The following is a 27885-nucleotide window of genomic DNA, read 5'->3' as shown; positions in this document are numbered from 1 at the left end:
TAATTATTGGTTTAATTTAAAAATTTGCTGTTACGTAAACACCACTCATTCTTCCATGGTTTAAATCGTAGTCAATGTATCGGTACTCTCTCTCTCGTCCCAATGGATTATTGCTAGGTAAGATATAACTGTTTACTTTCTTGATATAGAATTTATTTTAGGTCTGGCCATTTCGATAAATTGACCAAGAATTTGACTTTTCTGCTCGTGTTTCTGCTACTCGGCATGAATCGAACCCAAGAATATGACGCTCTGAAGTACAAGTAAGAAGTAGAGACCATGTACCACTATCGTCTTCTTATTACACTCGATATTACACGACCGTGTCAAGGATCTATGATAGTGTGGATATAGCAAACGGCTTGGTTAGATTTTAAATACATTTAGGAATCAATAGTAAAGTGAGTTGGGACGGCGCGCACGTTCCCAGCTCCTGTCGTGTGCGCTCCTGCCCTCCTAGGGGTAGTGAGCATACACTGCAGCTTTTTGCCCTTTTACATCGAAATGCTGCACCTATCTCTATAGTCAAGCTGTTACCCCAACCTTCTCCGCCTCTCTATATGTAAATGCTATGTATGTGCTAACAAGAGCTAATTACCCACCACTGTGTGGCACAGGTTTCCTCTAGATTCCTAGTCACATCAATGGAACTTGCATTCCTTTTTACAAGGCCTGTATGAGAAAACTTGGCAATATATAACATGTATGTAATAGATTTTATATCTGTCAAATTACACATATACTAGTTAGCTGCTCTGTGTATTGTGAAACAGTTGAATTAGTAAGTATAATGAAATGCAGTGCTTGCTTACCGTGCTGTCTGCGTGTACTGTATAACAGCTACCAAGAATCGTACTCCATTACACAAACATTGCAGAGATCTCTTGACTTGAATAATGGGTTGGTAGTTTGAGATGGTAACAGCAACCCTTTGGACCACAGTGTTTAATAATTGTACTCGTGAGTGACTTATTACACAATTGTTCTGTCATCATCTACAGGTATGACCAATCCCAACGAAGGCTTCAAAGGCTGGAAGAAATGGTGAAGTTGTTAGAAAACCAACTGAAAGAAAAAAGAGACCGAATAGCTGTGTATGTTATGATATACTCATGTATAGCCATTTAGTCCTTAAATTTAAGATATATTTGCTAAAAGAAATCAAGTTGTCTATTATACACACAACGTGTATGTTTTTACATACGGCACCTTTTGGTCACCTCTCTAAGTCAGAAATTGATTCCAAGTAATAAGCATGATTGATAATCTACTTAATCTGGCCATCTCCTAAGAATGTTCACCCTGCACACGACTAAAATTAATTATGTAAGCACAATTGTGAAATTTGATTCCTCAATTAGCATCCGCTTCACACACAGGTCTCATTATAATAGTACTTAATAACAAGATGTACTTTATAACCTCATAAATTATAGTGTGATTTCATTACACTATAGACCATATTTTAAATTCAGATAACTCACTGCCTATTATAATCTCTCTAATTCCAAATCAATTACTAACTCGTTAAAGATGCTTCCTTATTTAGGCATTTGTTTATTCACACTAAGATGCTATAAATATTTGACAGTATACCATGTTTATGTGGTGTGTATTACCCACCTGTCCAGGCTGGAGAGGGTCAGTAATGTTGTGTTGTGGGAGAGGGAGAAGAAACGACTACTAGAGACTACTAAGAACCAGTGAGTTTGTAGTTGTTATGGAAACTGTATTGTGTCCTTGATTTGTTGGTATATGATTATGATGGTGTAATTGCAGTGTTTGTTTGTGCTACATTAATGAAGTTACAGTAATTGTACTTAAATAGAATAGTGTTTGTGTGTGTGTTGTGTGTGCGTGTGTGGTGTAGTGTGTATAAATACATACACAGATACAAACGCGTATGTACATACTTCATGGTGCCATTGCATGTTAGACAAGAAGCCCTGAGTGCAGATCTTGCTCAAGTACAAGAAGAATATGCCAACAGCAAGGACAACTCCAGGAAGACAATACAAGTGAGATGTTTAATCCTCAATCATTTGATGCATACAGAATACAATGCAACCTCTTGAAATTTAAATGGGACCAGTGGATTTTTTTTGCTTGCATATTTGTTCAGCGTAGCTGGTTCTAATAAATCAAGTTCTTATTTGTGTCTGCCTTAGTGGGGTTTTTGCTGTATACTATATACTGTATGTACGTGAAGGGAAGTTGAATTACAGACAGTTTGTGGTGCTGAAAATCTTATGTTTTTGAGTCTTAATGTGGGAGGTCTTTGCTGTACAAAATGTACTACATATTTCTTGTGTGGTTTTTCAACTTGAAATGTCAGTTTTTGCGTGGGACAGTTGTGTATGGTACGGTATAGAAATGTTAGGGTGTATTCTTAACTAGATGTTCTTTAACTTGTCTGCTTGTAAACTCATCACATTAAGCTTGTCAGTTATGGATGGCCTGGATTAATTTTATGTACACAAATGTTTTGTGTGCCTGAGTTTGTAGATATCCTAAGTTAAGAATTTTTGTTTCTTCAACTGTCACAGACATACCATCATCACAATATCAAGCGTGTTGAATATATGCCGAGACCTCATTAATAGGACCACATTTGAGACCAAAAATATGGCCACTTTAGTAGATCATAAAGTTCCATTTGGGACCTACTTGGCTTGGTCACTATAAAGAGATGGTCTTATTAATGAGTACACCATTTGCTATGTATCTGTGTGTTAAACCTAATTGTATACCTTAGCTATCTATGTTTGAGACGTACTCGACATGGTCATTATAATGGAGTGGTCTAGTGAGGTCTTTATGAGGCAAAGGGATAGTGAGTATACACACTTTGCAGCTACCTCTTTAATCAGACCACCTTGGCCATGTTCCATCACTTCCATTAATATGCTAGACCACCTCATAAACAAAGTTATAGTGTCACTAATAAGACTTGATCGTTAATACGGTGTCTATATTTTTCAGTCCCAAATGTGCCCTTATTAACAATCAAGGCTTATTCTTTTCGGCCAACATCTCCTGACCTTATTAACTGCAATAGCATGTACTTGCAAATTGTACGGTGAATTTGGAGATTTTTCATTGGCCAAGTTTAAACAGTTGACCTTGTTAGTTTGTCTACTACGGTTTTTACCACTTATACAATACCTGTATGTTGTGTTATGTACACTGTTTCTGGTTATTGTTCATAATCTGTTCCAAATAACAGAGTCTACAGGAGCAGATTAAGAAGTATGAACTGATGGTGGAGCTGGAGTTGAGGCAGTCTAAGGAAGGTAAGGACCACTGTATTGTGCATGTATAGATATGTCCAAGAAACTGCATCCAACAACTATGTAGATACATACAGTAATTCAGTACAATTTGTATAGTGCGTAATATGTGGGCAGCTGTCATTGTTCAAAAGTAGTTAGTGTATAGTGAGTTAGGTTTGAGGTTAAAATTTTGCAATTGACTGATATGCTATACAGCATTATTCTGTAACGGGGGTTACTATTCAGTGGACTGGACTACTGGACTGGAACACTGGACTGGAACACTGGACTGACATATTTTTGATTTTTGCACATTCTATGGTTGGATTTATGGAGTCTTGCCAGAAAGTACCCTTAAGGCACCTGCAGCCCACTTCTAAACGCTGAAGATGAACAATGGAATATGTGAAAACTGTCTCTTATCTTGATAATTTCACTACTGTACATTATGCCACTATACAACACTTATTTCTTACCCTGGTGTGTAGTAATGCTGCAGGCAGTGCAGGGAATTGATTGTGACAGCAATAGTTAATCAGCAATCAACTAGCCAGTAGACGGTATCCTTTGAGTTATATCCTTAGAGCAAGCTTGAGGAGCAAGCAAGCTAGTCTCGCTGCCAGACTTCTGTCTCAGTGCAAGGGCTTATCAATTAAAGATTATAAGTGCCCATACTGAAAAATCTCTAATTGGTAAGCCCCTGCACTGAACTAGAGGCAAGTCTAGAGGTCTGGCCATGCTGGTGAGACTAGCTTGCTCCTCAAGCTTGCTCTAAGGATATCTTGTCTACTGGCTAGTGGATTGCTGGTGAACCATTGCTGTCACATTCAATTACTACACACCAGGGTAAGGAATAAGTGTTGTATAGTGGCATAATAAACAGCAGCGAAAATATTAAGAGACAGTTTTCGCATATTCCACTGTTCGTCTTCAGCATTTAGAAGTGGGCTGCAGGTGCCATAAGGGTGCTTACTAGCAAGACTCCGTAAATCCAACCGTAGAATGTGCAAAAACCAAAAATATGTCAGTCCAGTGTTCCAGTCCAGTGTTCTAGTCCAGTAGTCCAGTCCAGTAGTCCAGTCCACTGAATAGTAACCCCCATTCTGTAACACTGTTGTCTAGGAGGCAGGTAAACAAGCTAATTGAAATGCTGATTTGCACTAGACCAGAACTTTGTGATTGCAGTGTATCAATACACAAACGTGCAACATTTTGATATGTATCACACATTGGTACATACAGTGCCAAACACACACTTACACTATAATATGTTGTTCCTTCTTCAGATTGCCAGAAGGAGCTGGACAAGGTTAAACAAGAACTTCATGTCAAAAGAACGGTAAGCAACTTGATAATATCTACTTCACTTAAAGTAATCTTATGGCTCACAGGTGGTAGCAAGACTTGAGAAAGAGGTTGCGGAACAGCAGAAGTGTTTTGTTGGTGTTCTGCGAGGCCTGCGAGTTGACTTCAGGTATATTGTCATCATTTGTAAGACTACATGTACTGTCCACATGTGAGAGGGATGGTTGAGCCAATGAAACAACTGATTAAGTTGACATGGCCTGAGTGTAGCCAAATCGTTTACATGAACCGTATTTACTTGGTTATTACTTTATTTCCAAAACTCAATGCAGCAACTAAACAAACTCAACCACTACTCACTGTTGATAACAATGTTTAAGCTCATAATTTTAAAACGACTGTGGCATTGCTTAAGTTTCAAGGTGTGGCATTTAACCAAGTACATACGTATAATATAGAGAGCTTTTGTTCAACTACTCCAGTAAGCAACCTGAAAGAACGTAAACCTGTTGACAAATTTTCTCTAATAGGACAGTCACTTCTGTTCAGATATTCAAGGGTTTGGAAGCCTGCTCTTGTTATTAGCTGGATGCCATCCATCATGTCTAAAACCTTTGGCTGTATAGCGGGTTTTTCTCATGGACAAATTTACTTGTGAAAATAAAATCATGCAACATTAATCTTGTGAGGTGGCAAATTCGCAACATTAAATTCCTCGCAAGAATTTATTACTTATTGTTATAAGTGTTAACATAGAGATGGAAAGCAATGAAATTTTGTCATGTTAGCCATGTTTCTTTGTATCTATGCTTGTATCCATGATAAATTGATGCAGGCGCCTGAAGCTCACCAAAGGGATAGGGCAGCTGTATTCAGCGATGTTTGGTGAAAAAACATGTGTTGTATAGAGCAATGAGTAACTGATTGAGCCTTTATAAATAATCAACAAGCTGTTATGTATATAAACAAGCACTTAGTTTGTTGTCGAATGATCCAACACAAGTTTTCACTAAAATATGTCGTGAATTCTAATACGTCGCGAATTCTAATATTGTGAAGTGCCCAAAACGCGAGATTAAAGTCCTCACGATTAAAACCCGCTATACGGTAATTCTCTTTTTTTAGTACTGTTGTCATTGTGTTGTTAGGGTACTAATGCAGAAATATGTCACAGAGGAGAGCATGCCATCTTGGAAGAATCTTTCAGCCATGTTTGATACAATTTATGATTCTTGTGCAGCAGGTAAACTACAACAATAATACCAATAAACTTTGTCCTGTGTGCTATGTGTATTATATGTATTGGGTCTTGTTTTATAAGGAAACTTGTCATCCCTCCGATTTGCATTGCCAACTCATTATATTGGTCTAACATCAGTAAGTGTGTGTTTGTATGTCTGTGTGTGTTGTGCAACTATATTAGGTGTGCATTTTAGTCATGCTGTATATGTTGCTTGCTCTTTCAGGACATCACTGGTTCTTCATTAATGCTGAGGAAGAAAGGAATGGAGACCTCATCCAGTTGTGTCAGCTTGGAGTCTTTTGATTCTAGCAGTGTTGCTGCTGGTATTGAAAATGATGGAACAGAATCTGTTGATTCTGATGATGATAATGATGACAGGGGATCCATTTCCAGTCTACCGATCCTTGCTCCCAGTGCTAATCTTACTTCGGCCACTTCTAATTTTGTAGTTGAAGTGAAAGAAAAGCTTCAGGCTCACAATCAACACACTACACATGTGTATAGAGAGCAAGCAACACCCAAATCTAATATTGAAGCTATTTCTGTTGCACCCAAACATGTAGCCAGTAGGCAAAGACGTAACTCACTAGGTCTTGATAGGAAAGGATCACGCCATGTTGAAGCTTTGGTGTCCCCGTTAATCAAAAAACGTGCCGTGCAAGGGGCTTGGAGGTCACCCAAATCAGAAAGTTTGCGGTCATCATCTTTCGCCTCATCCAGAGCTAAAGCCAATATATCACCAATTGGTTCCAAGTCCCCTTTAGCCAGCTCAAGCAGTACTGACATGAAACAACAAAAGAAACTTGCAACCAGAATGTCACAAATCTCACTAAACTATCAGGAAGCACAAGAAGAAAAGACAACTCACTCAAGAAGAAAGCTGAAGGCAGAAACAGGTTCCAACTCTATGCCCTTGCCCAGAAAATCACGGATTAAAACTCAATCCACACAGCAACCGGTTGACTTTACAAAGGGTAGGTGATCACGTAATATCTGAATTCTAAAGGTGATGTACAGTCTGTTTCAGGTTGGTTGTCCACATAGGCCAAATGCAAAAATATCACATGAATAGAAATAACCGATGAAATTTCACGCCTGGTGGATGACGCTAGTTTATATAGCAGAAGGCTACTGATCTCATTGGCTACTTTCAAGCACATGACTTTGAACACTTTGTTTCCCTAGTCAACCAACTGGAAATAGACTGTACATACCTTATTCCAAACTTAGTCAGAATGCTGTGTTGTACTTCTCAGGATTTTGGAATTTAAAAACAAATATTTGAGGTTTAAGCAGACAGGCACATCTGCTTCCAGCTGTTTTTCTTTAAGAAAAGAAATTTGTCTACCATAAGTTGCTTTTTTTTGTAAAATAATTTTTGTATGCAACAATTTGCATGAAAATTTCTTACAAGAAAATTTTTACATAAGATCAAACTACTCTAATAGAGCAGTCATTCACTAAATCATACGAAAATATTTTTACACGAAAGTTTTTTTTGTGTAAAAATAAAGCGAATTTATTTATTTATTTATCTAATTTGTCAAAATGACAGGGTGGCACCAAAAGGCATAGCCTGTACAAGGGTGCTTCCCTAAACACATACATTACAAAAATAACACTACAAGGACAAAGAATAACAACACAAAAAGTACACTACAAAGAAAAGAAACAATAGTTACAATAAGCAAAACACACACAGAGACTTAAAAAGCTACGTAGAAAAAAGATGATAAATGGAGTGACGAAAATAATTTACAGATTTAATAGTGAGTGTATCAAATGATACAGTGTTCTACAAAAATACAGTATTCACAAAAAAAAGAATAACGGTGACTGTTGATAGAAGATAGTAAAGGTACAATAGACAGTTCATGGGCTTTGGTGCAGGAAGTATTACAGCGATAGTAAGCAAGCATAAAAGTTAAGAGATGTTCTGTTGTCGAGGATATCATACAGTGTTGACACAGACAGATAGTTATGACGATCAGTGAGACTAGGCCAAAAAAAATGAGTTGCATAAGTGAATTACCAGTTGGCTAGTCAGATTAATGAGATTTTAAAATTTTGCAGATACACAAGCCTTTGTTGTTTGCAGATTAAATAGCATGTATGCTGAAACAGCAAATACTTTATTTAAACTGCTACTAATTCACACGTATACCTACGTAGCAACAGTTCCAAGCCTGGTTGATAAGGAGAATGGAATACTGAAGATTAAAGAGGTGTTGACATGTTTCCCTCACCTCACTGAAGAGCAGGTAACACCTAGTCCAGACTGGTCAGTGTAGTGTGGTCTCTTTGTTAACAGATTTGTAACCACTTTGAGAATTTCATGGAGTATGACACTAACAATGACTACACTCTGGATCTGAGTGAGGTAATACTGTGTACCCTATCACACCTGAGTCCAACTATAAGTTGCCTGGATTTCTTGTCATTTTAAAGTGTGTACTGCTAAGGAATACCTTGGGACCTTCTCAAAGTATAGTTTCCTCTTTTCCAAGTTTTAGCATATGAGAAGAGTTGTGGGTTTATAAAATACCTATCTTTGCTGTACTATAAGGTATCCATATGTGACCGGATTTGCGAAAAGGTACCTTTTTCACACACAAAATGTGACCCATTTTTTGAACTTTAAAGCTTCATACCTTTTTTTATCATGGCATATAATTGCTTGAAATGTTCAATGAATGTAGCTACAGTATCTGGCTACATTTTGATACTAAGAACAAGGTAATCAGTATAAGGAGTCAAATGTTACATCATTTTGTTTGCTGGTATGTCAAATGTGTGGGAAAGGTACCTTTTCGCAAATCCGGTCACATATTATGTACATTTGCAGTGGTGATTTTTTTACAGAGTCTAAAGTGTAGTGCATCACAAGGTTTACCTGTATACAAAAATGAAAATATGTGATCCACTGAGCAAAAATCCGACTTGTTTGCATTTTCATTTTATGACTTTTGTTGTCTAGAGGGAAAAAAACCATTGGGCTGTTAAAGCTTCGGCCTTATGTGTTTATACAAAAAGAGAGCAAAACAATTGATTTGTGTAGTGCCTGTTTGGAAAGAAATTACAAGTACTTGATTGTAAGTCTCCAGTACAGTGGGCTACAGATACAGTTTTTGGCCTAAATACACCCACCCTAGAAGGTTGTTCAAGCTTAGAAACGGTGATAATAAAGTTACATTTTACCACTGCTTCATGGCACGAAAACAAAACAGATATTCTTACTCTCCATGAAGAGGCGAATCCATTGGTATATGAATTTCTTCACTGTTTACTGCAGCAATGTAAAATTATTTATGTAGCATGCATTTTTAATGCAATGTATTTCAATGGCATTTATCTCAAACAAGTCGGATTTCACTCAGCAGGTCTCATATTTGCTGTTTGTGTGTTCCTTTCTGAAGTACCATTGTGACACCTAAGAGTATGCCAAAAAGGCAGATGTTTGCAACTAACTTTTTGCACTCCTTGCTGTAGCTTACAACTGCTATAACACAAGTACTTGAACATGGAATGGTGATCACCAAACAAGAACTCCTAGTAAGACAGCCATTGTATGATCAGTTGCTGACTATATGTGTTATATATGTATTATGTAGGATGTGCTGGAAGAAATCAATTCTCAGTCACTGAATTCTGTTGAGTTTTATGAATACCTATTGCTGTCAAAGAAATGCTTAGAATTGTCAGGTATATTATTTGTGTGTACCTGTGCATTGATGTGTGCCAGTGAGAAAAGGCTATTTAACAGGACCAAAACACCTAAAGTATGGTTTCATTTATGAATGAAGTATCCTTATCATCAAGGTCACACACAATAGGTCATTGACGTACATGTTAGGTATGCTTGTCGTATGATCACTACTATCACGTGGTGATCTATGTTTGGGATCTACTCGAGTGTGCTATAGCTGATATAATGACCTCAATACATATCTCTTTGTAGCAAATTTTGTACTTGATAATTGGTTAGAAACTTTTACCCCTAAGGCCATGTGAGTTAGTAACTGATAGAATATTCCAATAAAACAACCAGGAGTACCTCCATTATTGTGCCCGTGTGACAGTTTAGTTACTAAAGTGTTTTAACTTTAAGCCCAAAACCAAACTATTTTCCATACAGGAACATCTCGTTTACTCAAGAATGAGATGGTGACACAAGATCACAAGAAAATAGCTGAGATGTGCTGTCTCCAGTGACACAAAGCCATTAATATATTATTTGCCATTGACAACCCGTTCACTTATACAATTAATATATACACACTGAAGGTGTAGATTTTTTGACTTAATTTCATAATATAATTTTTATAATCACAATGACGAATGTTACATATTTTGTACAAACAATGTGGTTTATTTATTACACTTGACTTTCCTACTTTCCTTTGTATTGAGGTGGTCTCTTTTCTTGGAAAGCTTTTAATCCTTCTAGTCTATCTTCAGTCGGAATAACCTGGGGTGAAAAAATGATGTATTCTAAATTAATAGACAGTAGTGAGGGTACTGCATAATATTTACATCTCGAAATTGTGGGGTACAACATTGCAAACAAAACAAAAGGGCTACTTGCACAAACTCAAGTGCTGCTGGTAACAACAAACATTGCCAATGTATGAATATGCGGTTGCACGTACAGACCAGTTAGACAATTGAAGGTATGCATAGCTGGCATGAGCCAGCTTACGTACAGTAACAATCCAAGGGTACTAATTGTAATACTTTTTAAAGAACACCTTCGGACCAACCAGATAATGTAGACCAGTTAACACACTAAGAAACATTTTGGAACTTGACTTAGTAATTGGATAACTATACAACAGGAAATTATGATGGAAGGAAAAGTCAAATTGTCACTTCACCAGAATTGATAAATTAAAATTTAATGTTGACAAAAACCACAAAGTCATAGATAGGCTATTGAAGGTGCTAATTTAGGTTTGATGAATTATACCATTTGTCAAATTCATCAACTTCCTCTTTCATCAAAATTTTCCCATTGTACTGCATGCAAGTGTCTTCATTCACAGTACGTGTAACACTAGTACTACTGTATGCAAGTGTGTGTTCTGTTAGAGTAAACTCAACTGTACATTTAGGCAGGACATGTTACCTGTGCATAGCAGGACTCCTCCACTTTCAGAGCAGTAGATAAGTCAGTCTATGAAAATTAAAATTACCTCAACACATCACAGTCAGTACTGCTCACCTGAGCCCCAGTATTGATTGCTTTTTTAGCTAGCTTGATGGCAACTGGCCCCTATATGAAAAGTGAAGACACTTAATTTAATTACAATTGTATCTAGTACTATCTACATGTGCAGTAAGATAAAGCATTATACAAGATACCAATCTCTCAGTAGCTATGTGGCATACCATTCTCAAGCATAGCCACTCAACATGCTTTTGTGAGGAGGAAAAACTGTGGGCTATATAAAAATTTGTCCCATAAATAGCTAGAACATCAGTTTAAGTCAAAATTAGCTGAAATTGTTGATGTTTTAACAGAAAATATTGTACAATTAATAAAAACAGTCAGTCATTCAGCATTTATTGGCATTTCTTCTCCATCTCCAGCAGCTTCATGACACCATCATACATGTCTTGTACACACTGTACTTCAGACAGGCCTAGACGACGCTTGTTGCTGATATCATATACTCCAGCATCTTCACCAGTAGATTCACTGTGTTCACCATGAATACCACGAGCTTGGATCTGGTACTTGTTGCAGACGGCCTTAAAGTCAGGGTGTTTGTAAGCATTGGGGATTTTGATGTGCACACTAGCTCTCATTCCAGTACCAAGGTTAGTGGGGCAGGCAGTGAGATATCCTAAACTTTTGGTATGCTGAAAACCAATCTTGGCATCAATTTCATTCACGGCCTTGCAGAGACGACGGAAAACTGATCCAATGTCACTACCCTTCTCCATACTAATGATACGAAGCTGGTCCTCTTCATTTACCCACACTAGAAAAGTTTTCTTCTCGTTGTGGAAGATTCCACGGCCTTCAGGCCACTCTTTGTTAATGCCAGCAGATTCCAAAAACCGGTCACCCCTCTTGAACAGAAAGTGATCATTAACTAACTGCTGTCTGGTGGCCTCGTCCATTCCTTGTAGGGGGTAGTATTCCCTGCCAGGTCTCCAGTCAAAGATGTCAACACTTCAACCACTTTCTTCTCCACATCAAGACGTTCTTGTTTAGTTAGAGTGGGAGCAAGACCAAATCCCTTCAGATTACGGGCAACGCGGATACGAGTGGAACGTATGTACTTTCCGTCTGGGTCGGGATTAGGGCAGTTGATTTGGCTGGGGTCCATATTGGAAGAATGCAGCGTTTTAACTTTGTACGGTACGTGGTAGTCCTCGATAAGCGGAGTAAACAGAGGAGAGAATAGCGTGTAACATTCCTCGTCTCCGGCATAAAGCCCAACCCCAGAGTCCGGATTCTCCACACCAGATCGGATACAATCGTCGATAGTAACTCCACGCGACGTTTTCTTCTCCTTTAGTTGGTCGAAAACAGCATAAGTAAGATGTTTCTTCAACAAAGACATCACTTTCGGATCGCTCAGCCTACTAGGAAAAGCGTTAGCAGCAGCCATTCTCGAAACGTAATCTGTACAGATTTAGCGAGACACTTGTAACAAGAGCCTTTACAAGCAAGAAACTGTTTTCGTGGAGTGAACGCGTCGCCTTCGTTACACCATACAACTCATTTTCATTGGTTAAAATTGTGCATGACGTCATGACACAAACCTTGCTGGCTATTTCTCTGGCGAGCTCAATAGCTTTGAGATAAGCAGCATTACCATCTTCATTTTGTTCTACAGAGTATTCTGCTAGTCCAATCTCCAGTGCTTCTTTACCAGATAATACTTTAGCACAAAATATCAACTCCTTGGCCTTTGCCACTCCTACCAGTCTTGGCAACCGCTGTGTCCCTCCTGTAGGAAAAAAAAAAATGATCTGAATAAACGACTCCTTACTTTACAATACACTAAAAACTACATAGTTTGGTTTATTTATCCTAATATATGTAGCTGATGAGACTGCTACATTACTGTAAAACATTATCTTGTAACACTGACACATAAAATATCTCAAAACTGCACACATATAAACAGTTACATGGCTTAGTGGCAGGGCTTCATTTAAGGGAGGGTGCTTCCCCCCTTGACGAACTCCTACCCCCACCCCTTAAATTTTAAAATGAAAGTCTCACAACAACTATGAAGTCTAATGAAGACATGATTTGTGTATATTGGCAGGTACAGTAGCTGAGTAACTGTACCTGAGACTTAATCAGGAATAGCAATAAACAGTGAGATTACTTCAAGTACCTGACAATGCACCAGAAGCGACGAGTTAAAACGTTTCATTCACAATGATTAAGGTAAGTAGGTGTGAAGATTTTCTGCAACCTATTTTAAATACAGGTGTAAGGTTTCTTATACTAATTATGCTCTAAGATTTACTGGATACATGGTATGCCTCGTGTGTATTATGTAAATTTTTTGGAAAATATAAATGTAGTATTTATTTCTACAGGTGAACTGACCATGGTGGAATGGGATATATCTGTATGATCATGTTTTTAAGATTGCTAGTGTCAGCAAAAACTATTAATGAACTGACTCATGGCACTATCCAGTACTTTGTGAATAGTAGATTCAACAACCTTAGCTCATTTACCAAACTACACAGGACTTTTTGATATAACCCACTGAGTAGCAGTGAATATAGGATGAATGCCCGACATGGACTTGAGGTTTAAGTAATTAGTCAAATGTTGGAACCACTAGTATCACGCTCCTATAAGCTCCTGATATAACCCATAAGCAGCTTATCACAGCTGGCACAGAACCAGTGAATCAAGACACACGGTAGTGTGTCGTGCGGCCCAAGAAGCCGGCGCGTAACACCCGTGAGTATATTGACAGGAAGAAAGAAAACGCAATTTTCGCACCTCCGTAGCTCTGTGCTTCCTTGATGAAACAAGACGATTTTTGCTGTGGACATGCCCCCCAACTGCAGCACTCTACATTCCAAATTTGAGCGAAATCGCTTCGCGCGTTCCCGAGATATGCGACTTCAAAAATTGGCTGAGTTTCTTCGTTTTTTTTTTCTTCTTCTTCTTCTTCTTCTTCTTCTTCTTATTTTTCTTTTTCTTGTCGCACACTTACAAAAACTGCTATAAAACTCGAACGCGTTATCCGATTGCCTTGAAATTTGGCACACAGAAGGGGGGTATAAAGGCGCATCTCGGTACCAACTTTGGCTGGAATACCATAAACAGACAAAGAGTTATGAGCGATTATGCACGAAAAATAACACCAATATGTTGTCACGCCTACAGGGTAAACCGCGTATGGGAAGAAGCTGAAAATCGGTGGGTGAATAGGTTAACTATTGAACCTCAAACCTTTTGTGGTTTGAAAGAAATCGAGCTAAAAACCAGGAAGATAAAGCGAAAAAATCAACAGTGTGTAACAATTACGCAATCGAGATTAGCTAATTTTTAATATTTTTATTTTATTATTATTATTATTATTATGCTTGCCACGCCTACCAGGTAAACCGCTTGGGGTAATGCTTTCAAAATCGCTGTACAGATGGAGTTATCATCTTAGAAAGGCTCTTCAATGGTGTAGAAGAATCAGACTTAAAGCCACGGAGTTATAACACGAAATCCAACTTGGTGTAGCAATTGCGAGATCGAGATACTCTAATAGAGCAGTCATCCTAATAGAGCAGTCACCCTGAACAGAATTCAAGAGATCAGTTAGAAATAAGTAACCTGTATAGAGATCAGCTACAAACAAATCACCCTGTAGAGAGTTCAGCTACAAACAATTCACCCTGTTAAAACATCAGTTAGAAGAAGATTTCTTGTAGAGAGTTCAGATACAAACAAATCACCCTGTTGAAAGATCAGCTAGAAGATGTCACCTTGTAGATACTTCAGTTACAAAGAAACCACCATGTAGAGAATTCAGCTACAAACTAGTGACCCTGTAGATACATCAGCTAGAAGAAGTTACCTTGTAGAGAGTTGAGCTACAAAGAAACCATTCTGTAAAGAGCTCAGCTGCAAACAAATCACCTGTACAGAATTCAGCTACAAACAAATCACCCTGTAGAGAGATCAGCTAGAAGAAGTTACCTTGTAGAGAGTTCTGCTACAAACAAATCACCCTGTAGAAAGATCAGCTAGAAGAAATCACCTCGTAGAGAGTTCAGCTTCAAAGAAACAATCATGTGAGAGTTCAGGTACAAACAAATTGTCCTGTAGAGAGATCAGCTAGAAGAAGTTACCTTGTAGAGAGTTCAGCTAAAAAGAAACCATCATGTAGATAGTTCAGGTACAAACAAATCACCCTGTAGAAAGATCAGCTATAGAAGAAATCACCTTGTAGAGAGTTCAGCTACAAAGAATCTATCGTGTAGAGAGTTTAACTACAAACAAATCACCCTGTAGAAAGATCAGCTATAGAAGAAATCACCTTGTAGAGAATTCAGCTACAAAGAAACCATCATGTAGAGAGTTCAGCTACAAACAAATCGGCCTGTAGAGAGATCAGCTAGAAGAAATTACCTTGTAGAGAGTTCAGCTACAAAGAAACAATCATGTAGAGAGTTCAGCTGCAAACATATCACCTGTAGAGAGTTCAGCTAGAAACAAGTCACCCTGTAGAGAGATCAGCTAGAAACAAGTCACCTTGTAGAGAGTTCAGCTAGAAGAAGTAACATTGTAGAGCTACAAAGAAGCTACCATGTAGAGTTCAGCTGCAAACAAATCACCCTGTAGAGAACTCAGGTACAAACAAATCGCCCTGTAGAAAGATTAGCTAGAAGAAGTTACCTTATAGGGAGTTCAGCTATGAACAGATCACCCTGTAGAGAGTTCAGCTACAAACAAATCACCCTGGAGAGAGTTAAGTTACAAAGAAACCACCATGTAGAGAGTTCAGCTGCAAAAAAAATCAATCACTCTGTAGAGAGTTCAGCTAGAAGAAGTCACCTTGTAGAGAGTTAAGCTGCAAATAAATCACCCTGTAGAAAGATCAGCTAGAAGAAGTTACCTTGTAGAGAGTTCAGCTACAAAGAAACCACCATGTAGAGAGTTCAGCTGCAAACAAATCACCTGTAGAGAGTTCAGCTAGAAACAAGTCACCCTGTAGAGAGATCAGCTAGAAACAAGTCACCCTGTAGAGAGTTCAGCTAGAAGAAGTCACATTGTAGAGTGTTCAGCTACAAAGAAACTACCACGTAGAGAATCCAGCTGCAAACAAATCATCCTGTAGAGAGTTCAGCTAGAAGAAGTCACCTTTTAGAGAGTTCAGCTACAAAGCAACCACCATGTAAAGAGTTCAGCTGCAAAAAAACTCAATCACCTTGTAGAAAGATCGGCTAGAAGAAGTTACCTTGTAGAGAGTTCAGCTACAAAGAAACCACCATGTAGAGAGTTCAGCTGCAAACAAATCACCTGTAGAGAGTTCAGCTAGAAACAAGTCACCCTGTAGAGAGTTCAGCTAGAAGAAGTCACATTGTAGAGAGTTCAGCTACAATGAAACTCCCATGTAGAGAGTTCAGCTGCAAACAAATCACCCTGTAGAGAACTCAGCTACAAACAAATATGCAGTGAAAAAGATCAGCTAGAAGAAGTTACCTTGTAGAGAGTTCAGCTACAACGAAACCACCATGTAGAGAGTTCAGCTACAAACAAATCACCTGTAGAGAGTTCAGCTAGAAACAAGTCACCCTGTAGAGAGATCAGCTAGAAACAAGTCACCTTGTAGAGAGTTCAGCTAGAAGAAGTCACATTGTAGAGAGTTCAGCTACAAAGAAACCACCATTTAGAGAGTTCAGCTGCAAACAAATCACCCAGTAGAAAGTTCAGCTATGAACAGATCACCCTGTTGAGAGTTCAGTTAGAAACAAGGAATCCTGTAGAGAGATCACCTAGAAGTATCGCCTTGTAGAGTTCAGCTACAAACAAATCACCTGTAGAGAGTTCAGCTACAAACAAATCACCCTGTACAGAGATCAGCTAGAAGAAGTTACCTTGTAGGGATTTCAGCTACAAACAAATCACCCTGTAGAGAGTTTAGCTACAAAGAAACTATTCTGTAAAGAGCTCAGCTGCAAACAAATCACTTGTACAGAATTCAGCTACAAACAAATCGCCCTGTAGAGAGATCAGCAAGAAGAAATTACCTTGTAGATAGTTCAGCTACAAACAAATCACCCTGTAGAAAGATCAGTTAGAAGAAGTTACCTTGGAGAAAGTTCAGCTACAAAGAAACCATTTTGTAAAGAGCTCAGCTGCAAACAAATCACCTGTACAGAATTCAACTACGAACAAATCACCCTGTAGAGATCAGCTATAAGAAGTTACCTTGTAGATAGTTCAGCTACAAACAAATCTCCCTGTAGAGAGATCAGCTAGAAGAAATTACCTTGTAGAGAGTTCAGCTACAAAGAAACCACCATGTAGAGAGTTCAGCTGCAAAGAAATCACCCTGTAGAAAATTCTGCCAGAAACAAATTGCCCTGTAGAAAGATCAGTTAGAAGAAGTTACCTTTTAGAGAGTTCAGCTACAAAGAAACCATTCTGTAAAGAGCTCAGCTGCAAACAAATCACCTATACAAAATTCAGCTACAAACACATCACCCTGTAGAGAGATCAGCTAGAAGAAGTTACCTTGTAGATCGTTCAGCTACAAACAATTCACCCTGTAGAGAGAGCAATTAGAAGAAGTCACCTTGTAGAGTGTTCAGTTACAAAGAAACCACCATGGAGATTTCTGTAATCAATATATGTGACCGGATTTGCGAAAAGGGGTCTTCCACACACATCCAATTCCGTAAATGTTGGAGACCATAACTCAGTGTTCAAGTAACATATTAACCTGAACATTTCACCATGTATTCAGCTATAGTGGTGCTCACCACTGCCCAAATATCAAGGCAATAGCTCTTTCCAATCTGAAGTTATCAATTGTCAAAGTTGGCAAATTGGACCCCTTTTCGCAAATCCGGTCACATATGTATTATACAGTATATATAATTTGTACATTTACTGATAAAATATTTAAAGTACATCTACTTCATCTTTTCTTCTTCCTGTAGTAAAGAAAAAAACATAGGTTAAAAAAGTCCCAAAGCTGGCCATAGGCCGGCTTTGGGGTATACAAATACAAAAAGAAATGAAATCTAATCCAAAACAGCCAAGCTGTAAAAAAAGTGTGCGGCCCTCAGAAAGGCTATGGTGAAAAAAGATGTGAAATCCAAGGTGGCGGCCAAGAAATGGCTGTGATGGTAGGTTAGTGGTAAAAATTTTAATAATGACAATTCAGGTGAATTTTTGTGCCGCTTCACAAAAATTCACCTGAATTGTCGTTATTAAAATTTTTACCACTAACCTACCATCACAGCCATTTCTTGGCCGCCACCTTGGATTTCACATCTTTTTTCACCATAGCCTTTCTGAGGGCCGCACACTTTTTTTACAGCTTGGCTGTTTTGGATTAGATACTTATTATCACACAAATTTTGCAAAACACATCTTCAGACATGCAATACAAAACTATGGCATACAATGTTCATGGCTTTACTACACTTATACACCATTACTTCACTAGCAGGGCCACCTATGCTATCAAAATTATGGACTTGAACTAGGTGGTGTTATCAACAAGGTTATGAATGCACTTTAGCCACTTGACATGTTCACTATGAGGTGGTCCTATTAATGGGGTCATGAAGTATACCCACCTTAGCCATGTATGGGATTGACGTGGTAATTATACACAGGTTGTCTAATACTTTACCTGCTCCAGGTATGATAGCAAGTCTTGTTTCAACCAAACCAATCTTGGCATCATCAGCTACAATGGCATAAAACAAAATAAAATTCTTTAAAGAAGGTTACATCTGCTCCATACCTACAATTCTCATGTCACACCCGAGAGCCATTTCTAGACCACCTCCTAATGCAACACCATCTATAGCTGCTATAACAGGAACTGGTAGCTCAGCCATGTCAGTAATAGTTTGTCTAGCTCGTGCAACAAAGGGACCAACATCCTCTTCCTTCATAGTTCTTCTTTCCTTTAAGTCAGCTCCAGCACAGAACACTCCACGAACGTTACTCTTTAATATCACCACCCTTGCGTTACTGTTAGTTCTCATGTTGCTTATTGCTGACTCCATCTAACAGGAAGGGATGACAGATTTAAATGAGATGGTGCACAACAGTGGAGCCCCAGAAATTTCTGGGAATCAATCACACGATTCAGCCACAGATACCGTAAACATATATTGAATCAGCCTACCTGTAGTAGCAATTTTTTCCCAATGGAGTTCTTTGCAGCTGGCCTGTTCAAGGCAAATACGACAATTCCTACGAAATGAGTCAACAAGCATTATGATACACTTAAGGAATTATTCAGGACTAGTTTACCTGGGGCGTCATCCTGCAGTTCGTCTACGTCAAAGTCGTTAGCAACTTCTGTGGAGTTGAAACGAATTATGTTGGGAGCAGAGCGAGCTGCAGCAACCACAGACGTGAAGTACAAATTTCGATTTGGCATGGTGACACGTAACACGCTGTTTCTAAGGCAACTACCTACATTTTTAAACAGAAAACGCGAATACATTGTCTCCGATTCGTTTTGAAACCACAATCGATCCTTCTAGTGGTGCTTAATGCGCTCTATTTAGAAAACATCATTGTCCTCGAGAGGTTTGAAGTAGAAATAATGGCGAAGACGCTACTTGTAGAGTCGATCGTGTGATGTATGAACTAGAGCTCGAAATTATACACTCTCTTTTAGCTTAGAATGAGATCTAGACTAGAGTATTATTTATAAGCTCAGTTTAACGACAGCTGAAGGAGGTAGCTAGTCCTTTTTCAGGGGTAAGACTGAGGTTCATAGGGACCTCTGAAACTGCCCTTTGATAGGTACAGTGGAACCTCTCCTAACAAACTCCCCGAATTAATCAATTTGATAGAAAAAAACCTCCATAACTGCATAAGGACAAAAATTTTGGTCCCAACAAGTGGCCAGGTCCCAAAATGTCCGTAAAGAGAGGTTCCACTGTAGTCTAGTTTCCCAGCAGGTTTAAGCCAGGAGAATTTTATATGTTTCTGGTTCCCTTCCTGGTCGTTTTTTTTTGCTGAATGAATCGCACAATCACCATATAATAATATATTTTATATCTGTTAAAGGTTTTCATATCTTGTAAACACTCTTTTCTTATAAAGATGCACTAACTTTATACAATAACTTAGTTTTTCCTTATAATTTCATGTACTGTTATGTCAAATGTAAGTATAGAGTTGCAAAAGAAGAAAAAATGTCTGATACCTGGTCAATTTTGGGGAATTGGTAGCACCAGAAACATACAATTAACTTTGCATGGCCTTAGGTATAAATATCAGACAAGATCTAGAGCAACATAGTAAACTTGACAGAGAATAGATGGTGCAAGTATTTCCGTTCTATGCACAAAGTTATCCCAGTAAATCAGTTTATTAAAAATCTGGTATTCACAATTTCATCAGATATGAGCCTATGAAACTTGGCTCTATTATCGATGATTTCATGCAATGTACTAAGCAGAAAGTAGGGTAGCTATGTATGTACCCAGTTAAGTCATGGATTATATTTAAAAGTGTAGAAAAGCTTTTGATAATTTTTTTTGGGATATGTGTCAGTTGATATCACCTTTGGAATATCACAGTGTGTATTAAGTTACAAGGCATTTTTGTTGTTTGGTTAAACATTATATTTGTCATGACACAGAGACAGTGGAAGAGTAGAGTGGATGGCTAACAATTTGGCATACATTCTAGGGATTTGCCGCCGCTCCCCTTCCCAAGAAACAATTACAAAAGACTATTTTCATCGTGTTGTAATTTAGGAGCTACTTAAGAGATAATATGTGGTTGCTATCAGAGAGTTGATCACTCTATTAGATAACTCAGTGTGTGTGTGTGCGTGCGTGCGTGTGTGTGTTGAGGGGAGGAGGTCCCTCAAACCCTCCCTACTGTTTCCACTGCCCCTTGTCATGACACAAACCTTGTTAGCTATTTCTCTGGCGAGCTCAATAGCTTTAAGATAAGCAGCGTTGCCATCTTCATTTTGTTCTACAGAATATTCTGCTAGTCCAATCTCCAGTGCTTCTTTACCAGATAACACTTTAGCACAAAATATCATCTCCTTGGCTTTAGCAATTCCTATTAGCCTCGGTAACCGCTGTGTCCCTCCTGTGAAACAAGAAAATTTTAAATTGATACCAACTGTCACAGTCATGACTTGTACTATACCTCCCCCAGGAATAACAGCAAGTCTTGTTTCTACTAGACCAATCTTAGCATCATCAGCTGAACATTATACATACTGAAATAGCATTAACACAATGGAGATGGTATCATTTACCCGCAATCCTCATGTCACACCCAAGTGCAATTTCCAGACCACCACCCAGTGCAATACCATCAATAGCTGCTATTACAGGAACTGGAAGGTCTGACATGTCAGCAACCACTTGCCTGGCTCGTGATAAGAAAGGAGCAATGTCTTCTTCCTTCATCATTGTTCTCTCTTTCAAGTCAGCTCCCACACAAAAGATTCCGCGAATGTTACTCTTTAAAATCACCACCCTTGTATTGCTGCTGGTCTGAATACTTTTGACTGCTGACTCCATCTATAAGTAGGTGTTTATTTAAGTAATACTTCTACAGCGAAACCTCATTAGCTAATAAAACCTCCTACAGTAGTCCCTCCAGTTTTTTGGCCATCAATTATCTGAATTTTCTGTTATCCAAACTGTGGAAGTGACTGTTCTATTATAGTATTTTGCCTAAAGTATGTTGTATTAAATTTTAACTGAGCTCTGTATATAAATGTATGGGCTTATTGAACACACCCAAGCCCAATGAGTTGGGATTATGGAGGGACCACTGTAATGACCTCTATAGTTTGGTTTTACAAGTGCACATATGGATTACACCTTAGCTACGTACCTACATGACATATATGGTTACTACACTGAGGTTTTACCACTGATGCGATACAGGTATTGGAACCCACTCCACTATAAGGAGTTGAGGAGGGAGGAGGGGGGGGGGGGGGGGGGTAGTGAGTGCAAAATTCAGAGGTAGATTCAGGATTTTGCAGAGGAACAAGGTGGAATACCTGATTAGTGGCTAAAATTGACTGAAATGAAAAATATCTCAAGTGTTTTAAAACACATTAAAGATTGACAATTTTTACAAACTGTAGTGTTAGCAGTGTGCCAGGCTATATTTTATAATGTATATAAGATGTTCAAAATATTATTGGCCTTATAGATCAGTGCTATTATTGATTCTCAAGACTTTGCTGAGTAGTTTTAATTTAAACACGTAACGATTGTCCTAGTAAGTGACTGCTCTATTAGAGTACTTGACTGATCTATAGGTTACCTTGGAAATCTCATTGAGCAAGTATTGTGGGAAAATGTATCCTACATATGCCCTCTAAATTTGCCCACCCTAAAGCATATCTAATGATTCATGAAGTATCCAGTCTTTTAGTAAATGTGTCATAAAGATTAATTGTTTTATGGATGCAGCAGGTCTGAATAAATATAAATAGTATGATCCTTTAAAAAGACTGCTAAGATGATTGCAGACTGTTGAGTATTGTGCAAGCAGTCAAAAGTACATAGCAGCAAAGTGAAGAGAATTTAGGGAAATATACGTAGTATTCCCACTCCATCTCAGAAAAGACTTCAGCTCCTGCATTCGTAAACATCAACAGAGCACTCATATACACTCCAATAAAACAGTCAGGTGTAAATGAAAATTTTATTTATTTTTGACTTGCTGGGTAGCTACTAGAGGATGTGAATACATATTTGGTTATTCATTTTGTGCCAAATCAACAAGGAATTTACGGTTACCTCTTGGATTTTGACGAAACTTGGTGTGTTTGTAGTACCTGTGGTGTTCATCACCCATGTAGTAGTATTAAAAGGATGGTTGTTGGATACGTTTCAGCACTGTGCTTAAGTATATGCTACTATCTTGGCACTTGTTATAGTGGTCATGCCAAACAATTACAAACTACATAGTATAGGCATTTGACACCCCTTCTCTTGTTCTGCACTGACACTACTGCTAAAATTTTGTAAGAACTACCACTCTTTCATTAGCAACAGCTATAATTGGATAACGTTAAAACACTCTAATAGAGCATTCATGATACTCCATACCCCTGTGATAACATAATTATGTGATTTGTAAATTTTCAATGCACAGGGGCAGTGTAGGTAGTTGCTTTTCTAGCCACTATTTGCCTGAACACAGCCATAGGAGACTGTATAAAAGAATACTTAAGCTTGTATCTCCATCTTAATTTAGGCAGCAGGTATAGTAAATTTGTGCTGACTCGATAGCACACTGACACGTTAGCTGACATTTTACAAAATTATTTTTAACTATACACCATGCAGGGAAGAATCGGAATAATGGAATACTTGTAGTGCTGATAGTGAACAGATGCGGGCAGTGGACGGGAAACAGAGAAGCAACCTTATATGTGGTAATCCAAGTGGTAGTAAGGGAAATATAGCCCAGGAAAAATGTAAGTTTTGTCAATTGGCATACACTGAAACACTCCTTTGCCTAAACTGGAGCCATATCCCCATCAAACTATTTACACTAATAATCAAATTGACATTAGTGCAGTTACCATAGCTCTGTTGCAACCATAGATCTGCAGCTCAGATATTGTGGAAACCATAGAAGAATAGCTCTTGTTAGTTCAGTTGCTACATACCTGAAGTGCAAGATTTCTATTTATAGCATTCTTTGCAGCCGGTGGCCTGTTTAAAGCAATCACAAATATTCCTGAAAAAGAAGGAAGGCAAATTGAGTAGTAAATGATGCAGTTCGAGGATACCTGGAGTATCAGTCTGCAATTCTTCTACTTCAACCACCTTGGCACTAGTAGATTCGGTGGAGTTGAACTTACAGTTGGATCGAATTAGCTTAACCTTAGAATGGGTTACAGCAGGCGAATTCATAAAATATAAGGTTCTATCTGGTATGTTAACACGCAGTAATCTGCTAAAACTTCTGAATAGTATGCTGGAATACATGACTGACACTGTCCTTGCTGATGTAAATTACCACAATCGAATCCTGTACGTTGTTTGGCGGGCTCTATTTGGAAACAATACGAGTTGAAGTGTCAGAGTGTCAGAGTGTCAATCAGTGACACTCGTTAAAAATGATCAACGCTTTGAACTTTGTTATGAAGGGTGTTATTGCACTGGTTAAAGTACTTCTGATTGTTCTATGGAACTTATTAACATTCTGTTTGCCAACAGGGCTGTTTAAAAATCCCAAGGCACAAGATTTGAACGCCGAACTAGTCTTGATAACAGGAGCAGGCAGTGGGCTTGGTCGCTCGCTAGCTGTAACCTTTGCTAAACTTGGATCATCTCTGGTACTATGGGACATCAACGAAGAGAGCGTTCGAGCTGTAGCTGACGAGGTAGCCAGCTACGGTGCACACGCCTATCCTTATTTGTGCGATTGCTCAGACAGAGAAGCTGTGTTCAGAATGGCGGAGAAGGTCAAGAAAGAAGTGGGCAATATATCAGTGATTGTTAACAATGCTGGAATCGTAGCTGGCAAAAGCATCATGGAGATTGACCCTACAAAATTTGAAAAGGTTCTAATGGTAAACACAGTTGCACATTACTGGGTATGTGTTTATGTAAACAACTTGTAGCAATTAGTGTTAATAGTGTTAATTGTAGTGTTGATAATTATTAAAGAAGTTCAGATGCAAACAACATTCTCTTTTACTTCAGATTGTCAAGTCTTTTCTGCCTTGGATGTTGGAGAATAACTACGGCTATATCCTAAATGTTGCTTCAGTAGCAGCATATAAAGGGACGGCCAAGGCGGCTGCTTACTGTGCCTCTAAAGCAGCCGCAGTTAGTTTTAGTGATTCCCTGAGGACAGAATTGTTAGTGATGAAGAAAAGTGGTATTCATGTCACCTGTGTGTGTCCTGGTTGGATTAATACTGGAATGTTTAAAGGCATAAAGTTTCCTTTTGGACCCCATTCACCAGATTATGTAGCAAAGAAGGCAGTGGATGCTTTACTGAGGAACCAGTTCATTGCAGTGATACCTGGGTACTTCTATTACATAATGTTATTACAAAGGTAAGTGATACCTTAATCAGCAAAGTAATTTAGTGATGTAATATATGGCAGATGGCAGTTTAGTTGATTTTTTAAAACTAATACAGGCAGCGTTTGTCTTAAAAAGAGAATAAAATTAAGTTGTGATGATCAATAAGTGTACGGATACAATGTAAGTGAGGGTTTTTTAGGGTGAATAGTTTGTCACATGGGCTTCTTATTACATAGCATAAGATAATCATAACATGTCAGGATAAAATTCTAGTGGAAAGCCAAATCTACACACATTTTACATCCCTTGCAGTAGTAGTCCTTTATTGACAGCAAAAAAGTGTTGTTTGGAAAGCATTAATATTCCATTGTTACAATGTTGTGTGTGTTTATCCCCATGGACGCTTGTCATATCACTTGAAATGACAAATAATAAATTTTTAAGGTTTTTGTAATTTGTTATAAATGCGGCCAATTTATAGAGTACTGCAGAATAACAGTTTACCAATGGAGTATCAGAAAAGCAGATACGTGGTGTGTAATCGGATTATTCATGTGTCATATATGTGAAGTTGAATGTCTGTGATAACTAGTAATATCGTGATACTATGATATAAAAGTTACTATCAATTTGTGATAATTGTGATCTACATACTCACATAGTGTAATCAAGGTAAAATTTTCTAAGAACAATTAGAACATAGTTGGGAGTATCAATGTGTAATACATACTGATATATAGGAATATTGCAATAGAGGGATTGCATGCGTGATGCGTTATGATGTATTTTCGTAAAATGCTTAACAACCGTTGCTTGTCAGACATTTGTGAGGTACACGAGTGAAGGCTACAGCCAGCCTCAATGGTTCAGTATAGAATGGAACACGTTCGCTAGGTTAGTCACTTGTATAAACTACGATAGCCGTCATCAAAATCGTACAAAGTGTTAGTGTTCACGACTAATCGACGAAAAATTGATATTACGTTTGTCCAACTTATTGCTAGTATTTAATGTTTGTTTCTAACCTTATCCTAGCTTTTGACAGAGATTCCCTTATTTGGTAAAGTGTGGTGACGAAATAAGTGCATTTGCCCCATTGCCTGCCATTGAAAAGTAAACCTCACAAATGTCAGACTAGCAACGGTTGTTAAGCGTTTTTATAATTCGTGCCATAATACTTTTCGCGTGCAAGCCCTCTATATTCTATCTTGAGATAGATACACTTGCTCACTCATCAATACTTTGATTGCACAATCACAGACATATTAAGGTTTGGTTTTGTACATTTTAACGGTCTATCTTTCTAGACTTGTTATGTAGCATTGCAAGGGAGCAACAACTAGTGCTGAACGAAGAAGGCCCCACACATTTAATTATACATAATGTAGAAGTCTAGTTTTGTAAGTAGATGTGGGAAGCCGATAGCTAACACTCTTGCATAACACGTTTAAGAGGTCATAAGCAATCCAAATAATACTGTTATACTGTCAACCATGTAGTCACTAATGTGATAAACAATACAGTGCATTTTATAGAAGAGCCCTAATTGCAATTACACTATGATAGGGAAAATTTCGGAATATTGCTTGATAGCAAAAGGTAGCATGTACCTGTGTGAATTCAGTAAATAGCCTATATCAGCACTTGTGCTGTAAAGTCTTAATAAATAAATAAATAAAAAATATGAAATTGTATCAATGTAAAACACTGAGGTAATTTGGTCATGGGGGATGTTGGGTTTCTCTGTGTGGGTTATGTGCTGGCCACAACTACATGTATAGCTGCCATATGTGTGTGTGTGTGTGTTCATTTTCTGTAAACAGTAATGTAACAACATGATGTACCACATAGTCAGATGTCTGTGTAGCTTAGGACAAATATATATTTTTATATGTATTTTTAGTCATACCATTTATGGTATAATGTTTAGCCTGGATATGAAACTAGTCTGAATCACTATGAATCTCATTTTTGAAGTCATTATATATGGATATAATAGATATGATATGTGTGGATATGCGTGCCTGTGTAAAACATACAGTGAAACCTCACTTATTGGCCACTTCAGTAATGAGGCCACCTCATTATAGTGGCCAGGTCCAGCAAGTCCAAACGTATTTTCCATTTTATTAATTTTTGTTAATAGGGCCACCTCATTATTAAGGCCAGTGGCCACATACCACTGGACCAAACTGGTAAAACTAATACAATGTTCCCTCAGTAAATAGGCCAGTTGAGCAGGCAGCCAAGGTATCACTGCAAAAGTTGCTGTTCTTAAGTGCATATTTTAACTACTGAAAGTGGTACCCATTATTCTAGCAGTATACTTCATGCTTTTCTAACCTGGAATAATTGGTACATTGTATGATCCTACCTTTCTCTGTGGTAGATCAATTGTACATTGCTGTTACAGCAACTAGGCAGTTGCTGGTATGTTCAAAACCTCAATAATAAGGCCATTTTGTTTTATGGCCGCATTAATGAGGTTTTTATTAATAGGGCCACTAATTATCATGGGTCCCATAGGTGGCCCTATTAATGAGGTTTCACTGTAGTTTGTTCGCTGTGGTAACGACATATTTCTTATCATTTATCGGACATGATAATTATTGCATCTATACATGCATGTAGTGTGCATGCAAGTGAGCACGTGTGTGTGTGTGTGTGTTACAATGGATTTTTTTGCAGCATTTTACCAACGAAGGCAGTGGACATCATTGGTGAATTTCTTGGCACAAATCGTGCAATGGACACTTTTGTAGGCAACCAAAAAAGTGAATAGCATTAATTGTGTTTGTATTTTATATTACAAATATTTTTATATGTATATATATGTATATATAT

The 27885-nt window shown here is 38.1% G+C and overlaps 3 protein-coding genes and 1 pseudogene across 4 annotated transcripts; 2 read left to right on the top strand and 2 right to left on the bottom strand.

The window, feature by feature from the left end:
- LOC136239789 (putative leucine-rich repeat-containing protein DDB_G0290503) lies at positions 1-10214 on the top strand. The gene is made up of 16 exons (XM_066030540.1): positions 1-117; positions 162-263; positions 1002-1094; positions 1632-1703; positions 1937-2018; positions 3227-3293; positions 4559-4611; positions 4664-4746; positions 5726-5820; positions 5899-5954; positions 6044-6794; positions 7993-8081; positions 8132-8200; positions 9310-9372; positions 9432-9522; positions 9956-10214. Exons 2-16 carry the CDS (start codon positions 226-228, stop codon positions 10030-10032), a joined length of 1779 nt encoding a protein of 592 aa, XP_065886612.1. The 5' UTR covers positions 1-117; positions 162-225; the 3' UTR covers positions 10033-10214.
- LOC136239791 (methylglutaconyl-CoA hydratase, mitochondrial-like) lies at positions 10108-24054 on the bottom strand. Of its 2 annotated transcripts, none has more exons than XM_066030542.1 (8): positions 23793-24054; positions 23670-23740; positions 21285-21552; positions 21173-21229; positions 20925-21112; positions 11042-11092; positions 10946-10993; positions 10108-10288 (listed from the first exon to the last, which is right to left on the bottom strand). In XM_066030542.1, the coding sequence occupies exons 1-8, from the start codon at positions 23989-23991 to the stop codon at positions 10211-10213; spliced, it is 960 nt and encodes a 319-aa protein (XP_065886614.1). In that variant the 5' UTR covers positions 23992-24054; the 3' UTR covers positions 10108-10210. The 2 variants fall into 2 exon arrangements, with proteins under 2 accessions (XP_065886614.1, XP_065886615.1); XM_066030543.1 differs by lacking the exons at positions 20925-21112; positions 21173-21229; positions 21285-21552; positions 23670-23740; positions 23793-24054 and adding exons at positions 12595-12782; positions 18672-18728; positions 18786-19053; positions 19176-19243; positions 19304-19822.
- On the bottom strand, positions 11099-12587 carry LOC136239790 (arginine kinase-like; annotated as a pseudogene).
- Positions 23747-27885, top strand: LOC136239792 (epidermal retinol dehydrogenase 2-like). The gene is made up of 3 exons (XM_066030544.1): positions 23747-24602; positions 24712-25070; positions 27730-27885. The coding sequence occupies exons 1-3, from the start codon at positions 24123-24125 to the stop codon at positions 27821-27823; spliced, it is 933 nt and encodes a 310-aa protein (XP_065886616.1). The 5' UTR covers positions 23747-24122; the 3' UTR covers positions 27824-27885.

Source organism: Dysidea avara, chromosome 12 (genome assembly GCF_963678975.1).
Source record: "Dysidea avara chromosome 12, odDysAvar1.4, whole genome shotgun sequence".
Taxonomy (NCBI): Eukaryota; Metazoa; Porifera; class Demospongiae; order Dictyoceratida; family Dysideidae; genus Dysidea; species Dysidea avara.
Note: the sequence above shows the minus strand (reverse complement) of the source record. Positions and strands in the feature narration are given on the sequence as shown.